This window comes from Magnusiomyces paraingens (genome assembly GCF_902498895.1).
Source record: "Magnusiomyces paraingens strain CBS 517.90 genome assembly, contig: contig1, whole genome shotgun sequence".
Classification (NCBI taxonomy): domain Eukaryota; kingdom Fungi; phylum Ascomycota; class Dipodascomycetes; order Dipodascales; family Dipodascaceae; genus Magnusiomyces; species Magnusiomyces paraingens.
This window is the reverse complement of record NW_022474067.1, coordinates 716095-731137: the sequence shown is the minus strand read 5'-3', so window position 1 is coordinate 731137 and position 15043 is coordinate 716095. Positions and strand designations below refer to the sequence as shown.

Below are 15043 nucleotides of genomic sequence, written 5' to 3'. Positions count from 1 at the left end.
AATATATCCTTTGAATAAAAACAAATAAATAAATAAATAAATAAATAAATAAATAAATAAATAAATAAATAAATAACTTTGATGGGTAATCAAATACCCGCCTTAACAGGTTTTTTTGGTCGAAGATGTGGAACCGCAAGTAGTAGCCCCACTTTTCCCTGAATTGCCTGACGAAGATGCTGCTGCCGACGATCCTCCAGTGCCACCACTTCCAGATCCTGACCCTGATCCGCCGTTTGATCCTGACCCAGATCCTGATCCTGATCCCGATCCTCCAGTTGAGCCAGAGCTTGCGGTTACACTTTTTCCATTAGTACCTGAGCTCACAGTTGTGGTAGTTCCTTTACCACTGGATCCGGAGCCTGAGCCAGATCCATTACCAGAGCTTGCTGCACTAGCCCCAGAACCTTTAAAGGTACTGACAATAGCACCAGCATTTTGTCCTGTGGCCGAACCTGCGGCAGCACTACCATTAGAAGTTGAACCAACATTGACAGTTTTGCCGCTACCAGAAGAACCGGCTGCTGCTGATGCCGGACTTGATGAAGAGGTGCCAGAACTAGCAGAAGAACCTGTACCAGAAGAAGTGGTTGGCTTAGACGAAGAAGTGGAACTTGAAGAAGTTGCAGGTTTCGAAGAAGTGGTGGAGGTCTCTGAGGATGATGTTGCAGGCTTTGAAATTGTGGTACCACTGGAAACATTAGATCCCGATGACTTAGTACTCGATGAAGATGTAGTCGGCTTAGAAGTAGAGCCAGCAGACCCAGCAGACCCTGAAGATTTAGAACCACTAGATGAACTCATAGGTTTAGAAGTAGAAACAACAGTGCCACTTGATGTTGAAGAGGGCTTGCTAGTTGTGGTGGATGTGGCAGGAGTGCTAGAAGTTGCTGTATGAGTACTTGTGGAAGCAAAAGCGGTGCTAGAAGTAGATGAAGGAGCACTACCAGATCTGGTAGAAGAGCAGGAACTCTTGCTAGAAGTCTTATTTCCAGAGCAACCACCAGAGGAAGAAGCTGGTTTCGAAGAACTTGAACTGGCCGTACCTGAACTGTTACCTGAACTGTTACCTGAACTGGCCGTGCCTGAGCTGGCTGTTGTGCCTGAAGTTTTACCAGAAGTAGTGCCACCGGTACTACCTGTGCTAGCTGTGGTTCCTGAAGTCTTTCCAGTAACAACTTTGACTCCTGATGATGTTTCTGAACCACCAGAACTTGCCGCCGCAGCAGCAGCTGGTTTCAATGATCCAGAGCTGGCACTAGCGCCTGCACCAGAGCCTGAGCCTGAGCCTGCACTCGAATTAGAGCCACCAGATCCAGCACTCGAACTAGCTCCACCAGATCCAGCACTCGAACTAGCTCCACCAGATCCAGCACTCGAACTTGCTCCGCTATCACTGCTACCAGCACTGGAACTGGAGCCACCATTTCCGGCGCTAGAACTTGCTCCGCTGCCACCAGATCCTGCACTGGAGCTTGACCCCCCTCGACCAGAACTGGCGCTAGAACTGGCACCACTACCACCACTACCTGAACCACTTCCTCGGGCCTTCAAGTACTGAGCTGGCGTGTTTGCGGAGTAAGCATCAAAATTTGCGACTGGAGCCGCAAGAGCCGAAGCGATAAAAATAATGTAAAGGGAATTGTTGAATTTCATAACTATTGATTATTTTTAATGTAGAGAAAAGTGCTAAAGATTATTTTTTGAAATAATAAATTGTAGCTTTTAGTTTAATATGATGATCTTCAAATGAAAATATTTTACAGGATTGATGAAAAAAGAAGAAGAAAATCCCCAAAATATGACGAATTTGGACCCTTTTTATATATATATATTTTTTTCCTCAAATATTCCAGCAAAAGTCAATATATTTCTTTTGTCAACTCAAAAGAAAAGAGTTCTCTCAGTTTAGGCAGATGATAGGTTGTTTCAACGCTGCTGTCAGACGATTCGACAAAATAAAAACTGAATTCATTACAAATTATGGTTACTCCTATAATACTATAGGCAATGAAATTATATAGAACTTCTTTGAGCCAAATTATCATTCGATCTTACAGATACACATATAGTCCTGGAAGTTCTTTTTTTATTAAATTCTACTTTGAAGTAAGGTTAAATCTGAAATTAATGATAAACATTGACAAACCTATTTTTTTTTTGTATAATGAGAGATGGATGTCTTCATTATTTTTTTGCAAACTGATATGTAGTTAGTTTTCAGGCGTGAGGGGAATGCATCATGAAAACAGCTGTCCAAAATGCTTGTTTATTTCTTCAATCGAGTTTAATAATTGGGTTAGTATTTAGTTGCTTGAATATCGGAAACCGAAAAAAGCAAAGAAATAAGGACTATTAAGAAATTTTTGGTATTTTTGGTATTTTTGGTATTTTTGGTATTTTTTCGGCGTTTTTTTTCTTGTCAAAATTCCCATATTGAACTATGTGCATATTGTTAACGGATTCACATTTTTCTTAATTAGGAACATGAGGCTGGGGTGGTTTGGCAATTTTTAAAAAAAACAATGATAAACACTATTTTGTTTTCATAAGCTTACAAAGTTTATTAATCTATACCCAAATCTTGGATAGTTGCTATCTTTTTGTGAAAACTTTGTTTAAAAAGGGTTTTGATTGTTCTTGTAAATACTTTGCTTCTCCCCTTTCGTCAGGTCGATCATTTTATGTTTTCTAATTAACTCTACCAATAGTACACTGCTTACTTAGTTTTATTTAACAAATTTAAGACTTTTGAGCTATGGCGATATTTAAAAGGCTCTGTAATAGAAACATAAAAACTTTTTAAGTAAATTGTTAAACAGTTTTCAAGAGTGAAATTTTTAAAAAATGAACAGAGTCCCATGCATGTATGGAAACATGGTTTCTAGATATTACCAATAGTAACATTTTGGTGTTATTGTAGTCTTTTTGCTTTTAATCAGGTTTCGTGCTTATATTCTTGATAAACACTTGAACAAAAGAGTCGGCATGTTCCAGGTAGTTTCTTTAACATGAGAGTTTTTTGATATTCAAAAGATCTAATTGAGAAGTGCGCGTTTTGTCAATTCATTAGATTTTAAAAACTCTGAATATTAGCTTTATCTTCCTAAAAATGCTTTTTTCTTTATCACCCCTCTTGACCTAATGGCATAGTGGATCCAACAAGCAAGATGTATGCACTCATGTATCCAAAATTAAACTGGACATTCTATTGCTCAATTGGGACTTAAACCTTATAGAGACATTAAAGAGAATTCGTTGAAATAATTCTCGAAATCTCCAAGGGTAATTAAAATTAAAAAAAAATGGCTTTGTTTTGTTTAAAATATTTGTTATTTTTCTTGTTATAATTATTTGTCGGCAATATAATGTGTTTAAATTGACCCCTGTCAAATTTTGTCAGTACGATGTTTAACAAGCGAAGGTTTTAAAATTTTAAAGAAATTACATTGTTTTCTTGATAATCCTCTCAGGAACATATTCAGGAACGATTTTTTTAACTCAAGAAGCTAGGAAAACAATTTCGGTATTGATTTTTAATTTTTTTTGATTACTTGGTTACTACCTGACTTGACTGAATTAAGTGGCTTGCAGAGAATCGCGGCGGGTGGTGTTTTGAAAGCTCAGGCAACATAACTAGATTGTCAATCATCATTGTTTTTATACTCTATTTAATATGTGCAACTGTTTCAACAATTGTGATTATTCTATTTTTATCTTGGTAAAGATTGGGTTTTTTCTGAAAATGATTCTTAGAAATCACAAGCCCATTTTTTAAGAAGGTATGAAATACCATTCAATATCTTTATTGATTTGGGTAAAAATTTAATATACCTGAAAAAATCTCTCATGAAAAAAAACAACTGATTTTAAACCTTTTTTTTAAAATATTTAAAAACTAGATTCTATTTTTATCAATATTTTTTTTTTCACTCGCCGCTCAAATAGACCTTGTATCCTTCATGAATTAAAGCATAAACCTTTTTTCTAACAAAATGAAAAATTCTAAATAAGCATGACCTAAACCATGTTCTCGTTAGTTTGGGTATTTTTCAAAAGCCTATTTGGTATCGGAAAAAGTAAAACTAATAACCCTAGTACATATATAAATAATATATTATTTAGTTATGTGATTAGTAAGTTATTCATTGGATTGTAGTTGAAAGTTTTTTTTGTTTCATTTATAAGGCAACCTTTTTAATTTTATGGTAGATTTTTCTTTATTAGTATTTCTTGATCTTTTCATATTAATATGGTACCTTTTTATGAGAGGTCGATAGTGAAACTCACATTGATAAATAGTAAATCGGTCCCTTTTCAGCACATATAATTACACAAGTACATTTATTTTCTGTTTCGAATAAAAAAATAACACATGTGTTATTTTTTGTACATGAGATAAGAATATTGTTTGGTTATCATTCTAGGTATCTGTTGTTAGATATTATCTCCAGATTACTGTTAAATCAAGGATTTGCAACTTTACTAGATATCTTAACTAATCAATTAGGACTTCCAAGCCAAGAGTGCAATTAATATTGGGAGTTTAATAGTATCAAAAAAAACCTTCATAGATTTATGTTTCAATATTTTTTTTAAATAATGGAATTAAAAGGCTAGAATTTCATTTTATCGTATGATTTGAAACTAATGAAAATGCTAAATCCCTAGAAAATCTGCCAATAGGGCACTGATCAGATCTAAATCCAAAAAAAATATGCCCACTAATTTAAATTCCGAATAGAACTATTTGCTACTTAATAGCATGAATTTCTCATTGAGATGAAAAAAGAAGAGCCATGAGGCTTGGTTCAAGCTGTTTTGCAGAAATTCTGACAAAGATTTCCCTGATTTCGCACGTGACATCGTTACAATTACTTTACCAGCATCGATTTTATTTGAAAAAAATCAGCAAAAAAGCTGGAAGAGATATCAGATATAATAAACTCATGAGTTGGTTAGATATCTTTTTTCTTAGTATTTCTAGAGTTTTTTTTTTTTTTTTTTTTTTTTTTTTTGAAAATGGTAATTTAGTTAGAAAATAACAAAAAGGGTAGGTATAATGTGTTTAAAAAGAAACAATTGGTATTTTGAGGAATTCCAATCAACAAATTTCCGGCAGAATGAGTTTTTTCAAGTTAAACGTTTGTCAGTTTTAAAGTACTACAGGCATTTGAGGATTTACTATATCAGTAGATAATCTAAAAAAGCAGCAAATAAAAATCGATTAGAAACGAAGGCAAAAGAAGAAATATTTAGATACTGTGGAGTTCAGTATTTTTCTTTTGATTTTTGAACAAAAGTTTCATGCTTTTCTTAAAAAATAAACCCACATATTATTTCCTTAAACCGTCTTTTAGTTGCCATTCAGGGCCCTTATAGTGTCTAAATTTATAACTACCCATTAACTTCGGCAAGCAACTAACGCTCTCCGACGGCCTTGTTAGTTGAATAAAAACGTGAAATAACAAGCGGAGAAGTGTAATTGACATTTTTAGAGAATAAAAAAAAACAGCAACCCATTTTTTTCACAGCCACCACAAGAGGACTCTGGGGTTCGGGTAGAAAACTGTGGAGATGGTCTAGACTTTCTGTGAAACGCTTTGCTTATTTCTTTCTTTGTATTATCTTCTAAACCATGGTAATTTGTGCTTTAAATAGAGTCTGAAAAAAAATCTTGCTCTTGTCCTGGTATCAATGTGTGACTGGTTAGTTACGTTTTTAATAATTTGTATAAAGTTGCTGCGAATAAAAAAAATTTTAGCGATTACCCACCGAAGTGGGGCAGTTGGATCCCAAAAAAAGAAGGGAATTGCGCTATGTCGTTTTCCTCTTAAAAGAAACAGAAACAAACATTCATTTTTTAAATATTTGAAGATTATTTTTGGATGAATTGAATTAATAAAAAATAACTGGTTTAGAAGAGATTCTTGTGAGGATACTCTTTGTTATATTCAAAAATTACGGTGGGGAGAAAAAAAGGAGACTCGGATGATGGCCAATTTGAAAATTGATATTCAAGGTAGTTGTTTATTTTCATCTCATCCAGTTGGTTAATTGATAACTGAAATAGAGTTATTGTGCTTTAGTAATATCTCTCAAGGCTTCTTTCAAAATAAAAAAGTAAGCAGAAAAGGTTATCTGCTTTGAATTTTTGTGTCTATTTTTCTGCGTTGCAATTAATAAACCCCCTTCTCGTTAGCCAAAAATCCACGACTTCATTCACTAAAAGCATCAGGACAACCGGAAAGACCCACACCTATACGCATACACACGCGTCAACAAGCTCATCATCAGAGTGCTAGTTTTGAAATGTTGTTTTGTGTGCTTGCTTTCTCCTACGATATAATGAAAGAAAAACTTAGATTACTATAACTGACTTTGACGATAAAGAAGTTAATTTTTTGTGCCTTTTGATGGGACATTGTGCTAGTTTAATACTATTTTTCCGTGAGCTTATACGACGCACCGCGTACAGGTTTTTCCGTAATTAATTTTAAATTCCCACGTGCCGCAATGCAGCAAAAGCCTTTCTTCGAGAAATAGCCATAAATATTTTCAATTTGATGCTTTTGCTGTTCCTGCTGCTTTTTTAGAAAATATTGTTAAGGTTTTGCCGTGTTTAAAGAATATCTCAATTCCTTCTTCTTATCTTCATAAACCTAAGAAGGAGGCTGAGCAATGGTGGTTGAGTTGGAATATTGCTGATTTCTGACCTGAAACTTGGATCCACGCTAGAGGATCCTTCTTATCACAATTTGCACCTGGTGTACCTTTCTGCTGGTAATGTTTATGGCAATAATCATCAACATGGCCCAGGCACACACACACGCATGCACATTCAAACCTGTAGGCCAGATCATTTTTTAGATAGTGTAAGAAATTGAGGGTTTTTTAAACTCGTAGTTTAAAATACCGCTTTTTTCATTAAATAAAACTAGATTACGCAGATCAACACTATTAAAACAAAATAAAATAAAATAAAATAAAATAAATAACAGAAACAATCACCATCAAGGTTTCTTTTATGTTTGTTGTTTTTTATCACTTTATATTACTTTACTAGTCATTCCCTCTAAATCATGATTTCAGTCTCCGCCACGTTGCCAAGCAGTCTGCCCTTTTTTTTCCTGATTTTGGGAGCAAGTTAGTAATGACTAAGATAGTTTTGTTCTAAAGACTTTTCTTGGCCCTTGTTATAGTTTCCAGAATGTTAAAACGAGTGGCTTATCAATCACCATTACCTACTCCAGCATAGCTTCTTTTCTTGCTCCAGGGCAACTATGGGCAAATAAGCATTGATAAATCTCACCAAAATGGACTCTACTAAGCCTGAATTCATTTAAATAAAAAAATGTGAGGCTAACTTTAACCGATAGTTAATCCTAGTTATACCAAGAATTAAAAAAAATTTAAGATTGATGAACCCCTTTTCCTGGAAATTAAAGGGGAAAAGTACAAATGAGCAACCATCTTATGCTTGGTCTTTACAAGAACTGCTCAGTATAAATCAATATTCTGCTTTTTTGATAAAGTTTTTTCTTTTTTCTTTTTTTTTTATTTTGCTCATCTAAATTGTGAATTTATTTTTATACCTTCTTCGTTTATAGTTAACTTATCTAATTGAGGTACTCAAAAGTGGTATCCATGGAAGCAGTATCTTAAGAAAATGGCTTCTATACATGGAAATTTTCTGGGGTTCTTAATATTAAAGGGAAATCAAAAATATAAATATATCCTCGATTCCCATCTTTGGTTTAGCCTTTTTAGCATTCAGTTTTTAATGTACATTTAAACGAAGATAAATCAACCAACAAAAAAATTTAAAAAAATGCCATTTTCACAAAATAACATCAAGCAAGATTATACAATCACACAAGCAGAGGTTTCCGGCGCATCCTCAATCATTTCAGGCAGTCCTATTAAAAACCAAATAGATTTAGAAAAACAACTATCAGGCGAATGGTGTGAAGACGTTCGAGACCGAATTTTCAACTATCATATTTCAAGCATAGAAACTCCGCAACAACAATCCCAAAACCATCCGTCAAAGCATCAGAAGATATCTTTCCATCTACCAACAAAAGAAAAATCAGGTGAACAAAGCTTATTTGAAAACACAAGAAATGCCCAGCAGTCAATTCTTCAGCATTCGCCACTATCAAGCTCAACATCACGTGTGGTTGACTGGCTTCAAGTCTTGGGTGGATTCTTGGCTATGGTGAACTCTTGGGGCTGGTACGGTGTTTTTAAAACGTTTTACAACTTGGAACTGCTCAATGATCGACCACTGTTTCACATTGCTTGGATCGGTTCCATTCATACTTTTCTAGTCATGACCGGGGGAATCATGATGAGCAACCGGATGGTGGCTGCTGGGTACACAAAATTGGTGATGAGTCTCGGGGCTGTCATTACAGCCTTGGGCATGATGATGGTGTCACTGTCCAGTAAATACTATCAAATTGTCCTCTCTCAAGGCGTGGTCATGGGTATTGGGTGTGCCTTCTCTACTTCGGCAGCAATCCCTACAATCAATGCATATTTTTCAGCCAAGCCTCAACTTTCGGCAAGCAGTAGCTGTAGCAGCTTTACTACCAACGATAATCCCAACCCTGTAAAGGATTGGTACAGAAGGTATCGCAAAGCTATTGCAGTGGCCCTGGCATCCACAGGTGGTGCTCTCGGCGGTATCATTTACCCAGCAATGGCCCTTCGCGTTGTCCCTCACATTTCGTTCCCCACAGCTGCTAAAGTGATTGGTGCCATTATTTTTGGAACGCTAGTTGTTGCAACCTTGCTGCTCCGGCCGCTGCCTTCGGCGCCACGCCCAGTATATACTCTGTTAGGTAATTCTGAAACCGGTGAGCCTTCGGTATTCGTTAAAATCAAGTCCGCGCTATCTGAAAATGTGTTTGACTTTAGTGCTCTGACTGATATAAACTTTGTGCTATTATCGCTCGGAGCTATGGCCTTTAATGCCGGGCTCTATGTGCCCATTTTTTTCATTTCGCAGTTTGGTATTGCATATGGAGCCTCACTAAATTATGCATTTTACCTGCTGCCAGTTCTCAACTCTGGATCAGTTTTGGGCCGCGCACTGCCGCCCTTTCTGTCCCAAAAACTTGGGCCCTTCAACTCACTACTGGCATCGATGGCTGCATGTATTGTCATTGGCTTTGCCTGGCTAGCAGTCTGTGACTCAGGTGGTGTCGCTTTGTTTGCAGTCATGTTTGGGCTAACATCGGGTGCTTTCATGGCTTTGCCAAATGCATGCTTTGCAGCAGTGTCTCCAAGTGCTGCTATCGCAGCCAAACGCACCAATGTAGGTGCTTTCATGTCAAGTGTTGGTATTCTTGTGGGTCCGCCATTGGGCGGCCTACTCCTTCGAGATGGGGACTCTGACTTTTTCCGGAGTCAAATATACACTGGAACACTTATGGCGGCCGGAGGGGTGCTTGTTTTGGCAGCAAGATTATCTTTTACGAGGGGCCAAATATTTGTCAAGGTTTAAATAAATGTTTACGATTAGGTAAAAAAAAAAATAAAAGTTCATGAATAAGTTTTAATCTCCTTAAAATACTCAAATCAACTTTAAAAGACAAAAAGTGGTCAAAATCATTATCATACAAAAATTCTATATCCAAAGAAATTTTTGTGCCGTAAAAAAATCCCTACCCAAGTTGCGACAGAAATTTTTTTATTATTTTTTTATAAACATACAAGGCGAGATCGTTTAGATGTAACCAACTCTGCTGGCAACGTCAAGAGCATCGTGCTCAGGAGTGAGCTTGACGAAAGCCTTCTTAGCACCATCGGCTCTGACAAGAGTGTTAATCTTGAGAGCATCAACGTTGTAAAGGGTCTTGACAGCGTTCTTGATGTCAGTCTTGGTAGCCTTGTTGTCGACGGTCAAGACAAGAGTGTTGGCATCCTCAATCTTCTTAATAGAAACCTCACTGTTGACGTGGCTCTTGACAACCTTGTAAGCATCAAGTCTGGCGTAGTGAGAGATGGACTTTCTCTGGTACTTGGGGGTTCTAGCAAGCTTAAGAGTCTTGGGTCTGTGGAAGTTGACCGAAGAGCGGACCTTGATGAGCTTCTTAGAGTTGGAACCCTTAACGACAGCCTTCTTGGCGTCGAGAGCCTTCTTTTGAGTAGCAGCTAAAAAATACATGTCAGTAATTAATTCCAAAGTTTCCTTCAATACACTTCAATGTTTCCATCTTCTCATTTTAATCTTTATATTGCCCTCTAAATAAAGTCAACTATAAATTTTATATATTCAAATGATATATACAGTTGAATCAACATTCAAAGACAAGGTATTTTTCTAATAGCTCAAAAGCAACACCGTTAGGTATAAGTTCCGTAATTTCGGTAAATAATTTCATTTTCATTCCTTCGTTCAACAAGATATCAATGAGAAGACGGGGTATTTAGTATAAATATATATATTCATTTAAATAAATATATGTAAATATACAATAATAATCATGTTCATGACTTACCGGCAGCCATTTCTATTGTATGTTTCTGGGGACGGCAATGATGGTCGTGGGAGAGCTCAGAAAACTGTCAACTAGACAAGAAGGGAGGGAAAGGGAAGGTTGTGCGCGAGGGGGGCCTGGAGAGTGAGGAAAAAAATTTCGCACCACTTGGAGAGACCGCTGGTTGTTACAAGACGCCATCGCGTCCATCTATATTCACTTTTGTAACAAACTGCAAGGCTTTAGAAAAAATAAAAATATAAATAAAAAATGTACGGCCCGAGCTTGTTACATCTCTGTTACAATTTGAGTCAGCAGTATGTTGACGCTGAGTAATTCACTTTGAAAAGTTTTTTTGACACGACTCACACGCGTTCAGCCGTGCATTTACCCCCTTAATTTGTGTAAACAAACTTTATGTTCTGTTTTGTACCAAAGCTTAAGTATATTTCAGTATTAAAACCCAATTTAGACACAACCCTAATTTATAAAATAGCCCTAATTAAGTGACATTACAACAGTGTACATTTCTCTACTGCTACAATTTGGGAACATCCCCACAAAACGTCATTTGCGACAATCACTTATCGCCGATAGGTTATCGGCGTTGTAAAATCACAAAAATGGAATAGTCACTGTGGTTTTGATCTTTGTTGTTCAATGAATTTTGTTGAATTTGAAGGATATTTAATCTTATTTAAACATTTAACACACGGGATAACAGATATGTAAATTAAAGATCAACCAAGTTAAGAAGGGTCATCCTTTCGACTTTCGACATTTTCTATTTATTTTCCGGTCTTTGTTCATATGTAAGAACCATTTTAATTACTTGTTTGAGAATTTTTGCTGATTTCTGTTTAATGGACCCCCTAATTATGGCTCTTGAGATTGATAAGAAATTTTCAACTTTGAATTAAATTTTTTCATTAGCTTATAGTTTCTCTTTTCTAGAAATTTGTTTACTAATTAGCAAGTCTTAGTCTTTATAAAGACTTGTAAACTCCCTGTAACCATTTATGCCCTCTTTTCAGCTTGAAATGTTTAAATAGCGCCCATAAAAAACTCTTTTAAATTTTGGTTGCCGCCCTGTAAAACATCACACTTTTGGGCACCACCACTAAAACCACTATAAACCTCCTTCAACATTCCTCAGCATAAATTGTACTCTTGAATATCATCATTGTATTGCCATCATCCCAGCAGCCAGAAAAGCGTAAGGTCATGGGGAAATGCAGAATCCATCTCTTCTTACCGATCGACAGCGGTCTGAGTTGTGAGTGTCTATCAACAGATAATGACGGAAGTATAACTAATGAGCTTGTATGTTTAGAAACCGAACAATATTGGCATACCTACGCTACAATAATATACCAACTGGAGTGGTCAAAGGCATAAGCCACGTATTAAACGGTGATGCATCTGAAACAGCGTTTCCAAAGCAAATAGGATACTTGGAAAACATTGATGAAGATAACGACGAAGGCTTTGAAGATGAAGATGAAAATGAAATTGCGCGGCGGCAAGAACAAGAACAGCTAGAAACCAAAAAACTTGCACAAGTACTCGAAAAAAAATGGACATCAGTCGTTCGGTTACAACGAAAAGTACTTGATTTAGAATCTCAAGTAGCCAATCTTTCACAGGAGCTTGAAAACATGCCAGTTCTGGCTGCTGGTCGACGTGGAGCTAGTGGTCGTGGAGCCAATGGCCTTGGTAGTGCAGTCGACCCTGTTTCCTGGTTACCGCGTGCACCTGCAAAGTTTTCCCTCTCAGGGCATCGCCAACCCATCACATCTGTTGCATTCCATGCTGTGTACTCAGTGTTGGCATCTGCTTCTGAAGACGGAACCATTAAAATCTGGGACTGGGAACTTGGCGAGTTGGAACGTACAATTAAGGGTCACACCAAAGCTGTTCTAGATGTAGATTTTGGCGGCAGAGAGGCTAGTAGCGATGGAAATGGAACCAGTTCTACAAGTGGATATCTATTAGCTTCGTGCTCATCAGACTTGACAATCAAGCTGTGGGATCCAGAAAATGATTATGCCAACATTCGTACACTGACGGGTCATGAACATACAATTTCTTCAGTACGATTTACACCATCTGGTGCACATTTAGTTTCAGCATCCCGAGATCAAACAGTCCGCATATGGGAAGTCAAAACTGGGTTTTCCGTACGGACTATCAAGGCACATACAGCTTGGGTTAAGTGTGTGATACCTACATGGGACTCGCAGTACGTGATTTCCGGTGGCATTGACCAAACTGCCCGTATTTCGAGCATTGTTACTGGTGAAACTAAGCTGACTTTAACAGGCCATGAGCACGTTGTAGAATGCGCTGCTTTTGCACCTGTGACGGCACATGCCCACCTTGCTGCACTGGAAGGTGTCCGAGCTCCAGTTGCTTCAGCCTTATCACCTTCTTTTGAGTATGCCGCTACTGGTTCTCGTGATAAGACTATTCGTTTATGGAACACTCGTGGAGAACTGATTGCTACGCTGCGCGGACACGACAATTGGGTACGTGGCCTTGCGTTCCACCCTGGCGGCCGGTACTTACTTTCAGTTTCGGACGATCGTTCTATTCGATGCTGGGACTTGACTCAGAAGGGTCGCTGTGCTAAAGTACTTTCCGACGCTCATCATCACTTCATTTCATGCATTAGATGGGCTCCTCCCATTTCATCAGCCAACGATTCCATCGAAACCGCTGCTGGCGGAACACAACAGTACTCGCCTACAAGGACGCGAACCTCTCCATCAAAGCTGTCACTAGGCAAACCGCGAATTGCTGGTTCATCTTCTGGATCAGTTATGGGAGGAATCTCACGTGCACTAAGCAGACACAATACACCTGCACAGCGCTCTACAAGTGGCAGCGGGACCTCTGGAATACTGGGTTCGGGCGGTTCACGACGCGTATTTTCTAACGGCAACGGTGGTTTACGTGATATTTACGGCACTCCAACTGTTCCAGCTGTTTCAAACACATCAGCTGGCGCTTCAGCAACTGAGGGTTCTGCTACAAGTGAAGATACAGCAACATCTGATACAAGTAGCTCAAATTTATCGGCTGCAAGTTTGCGTGGAATGCGTTGTGTGATTGCCACTGGCTCTGTGGATCTGGATATTAAAATTTGGATGTAAACTTTTACACCGGGCCAGAAACTACATTTTTATTGTGACTAGATTTTTTCTTCGCTTTCTTCTCTATGCATACTCATTAATATAGGAATTATATACCATTAGAAAGCCTCTTTTTTTGCATTTAAATTAATTTTGATATTTTTCTTAAACCAAATGATTGCAAGCAAAAAATTATTTGAGTGTATTGATAAATTTGAACACAGATTATGAATGAACTCACTGCTATTATGAAGTTTAATTCTTGAAAGAAGTCATCCAACAAGAAAATAGCAAGAGAGACACAATATAAACCGTTGTGATCAAAACACCATTTCATATTTTCAACAGTAAGTTATGCTTCGGACAAAATGCAATTCCTAATTGGACATGTAAAAACAAAATGTAGAGAATAAGAGATTTTTAATGAGAAAATTATTGGCAATTCTTATTTGCAGTATACTGTAGTTTAGAAGTAAATTTACTTAGTAACTTAACATTACACTATCTAAAACTACAGGATTAAAGTAGAATTATTGAATATGCAATATAACATTGGTATTTGAATACAGAATGACATTGAAGAACAAGAACGAAGGAGTTTAATTGATGCAAAAAATCAATACTTTGGTTTGAATACAGAAGATTGAGTGAATTAGTTATTATTCTTTTTGCCCCTTACTACACTTTTCGTTTTTAGTGTAACTATTTTAACTTTTTATCAATTTTTGCAGCTCAAAAAGTCAAAAAATTAATTTAAATGCTTAAAATTAATTAAAGAAAGTTATGAATTTTATAGAAATTTACTGTTTGTTTGTTTGTTTGTTTTTATTCAAGGGTTATAGAATTATATAACATCAGCATCTGCGCTATCCTTCTTGTCCATACTATATATCTTTTCATTTTAATAATAAACTTTTAATTTTGGCTTCAACATTGCATCTTGAACAGCCCGAAAATAAGTCCTGATGACAACTTACGAGGAACAGGGGGTTAACAATAACCAAACCTTCCCAACTTATCTCCACTTGTCTTCATCAACACTGTAATTGTATTTCTTAATCCCTCCAAGCAGAGATAAAGCTTACAATCTCTTGTAAGCCAGTTAAACTGTTTAAGAGAGTCGACATGTCCATCTCTGGAGATATCCGTTTCAGTCCTTTTCTTTCCTCTTCAAGCAAAGGACACTCAACCAAAATGTGATGAACTGTTTCCAGCTCTCCACATTTGCAGTTGTAACTATCCTTTTCAATTCCAAACTTTTTAAACCATGAGCCAAAGTTGCCATGGCTTAAAAATTTACTTAAAGTGCTATTTTAAAATACGATTAAGTCAAGACAATACATTTAAATAGATAACATTAAATACATTTTTTAATTGGTTCGATGGTCTAGTCGGTCATGGCATCTGCTTAACACGCAG

At 37.0% G+C, this 15043-nt stretch overlaps 4 protein-coding genes across 4 annotated transcripts; 2 read left to right on the top strand and 2 right to left on the bottom strand.

Annotated features, from left to right (window-relative positions):
- Positions 1 to 102: 102 nt before the first annotated feature.
- Positions 103 to 1656, bottom strand: SAPINGB_P000243 (uncharacterized protein; the record flags this gene model as incomplete). The annotated part of the gene is made up of 1 exon (XM_031994967.1): positions 103 to 1656. The coding sequence occupies one exon, from the start codon at positions 1654 to 1656 to the stop codon at positions 103 to 105; it is 1554 nt and encodes a 517-aa protein (XP_031850858.1).
- Positions 1657 to 7831: 6175 nt separating this feature from the next.
- Positions 7832 to 9514, top strand: SAPINGB_P000242 (uncharacterized protein; the record flags this gene model as incomplete). The annotated part of the gene is made up of 1 exon (XM_031994966.1): positions 7832 to 9514. The coding sequence occupies one exon, from the start codon at positions 7832 to 7834 to the stop codon at positions 9512 to 9514; it is 1683 nt and encodes a 560-aa protein (XP_031850857.1).
- A 222-nt stretch (positions 9515 to 9736) lies between these two features.
- SAPINGB_P000241 (60S ribosomal protein uL23) lies at positions 9737 to 10521 on the bottom strand (the record flags this gene model as incomplete). The annotated part of the gene is made up of 2 exons (XM_031994965.1): positions 9737 to 10164; positions 10512 to 10521. 2 exons carry the CDS (start codon positions 10519 to 10521, stop codon positions 9737 to 9739), a joined length of 438 nt encoding a protein of 145 aa, XP_031850856.1.
- Positions 10522 to 11815: 1294 nt separating this feature from the next.
- SAPINGB_P000240 (uncharacterized protein) lies at positions 11816 to 13645 on the top strand (the record flags this gene model as incomplete). The annotated part of the gene is made up of 1 exon (XM_031994964.1): positions 11816 to 13645. The coding sequence occupies one exon, from the start codon at positions 11816 to 11818 to the stop codon at positions 13643 to 13645; it is 1830 nt and encodes a 609-aa protein (XP_031850855.1).
- Positions 13646 to 15043: the final 1398 nt, after the last annotated feature.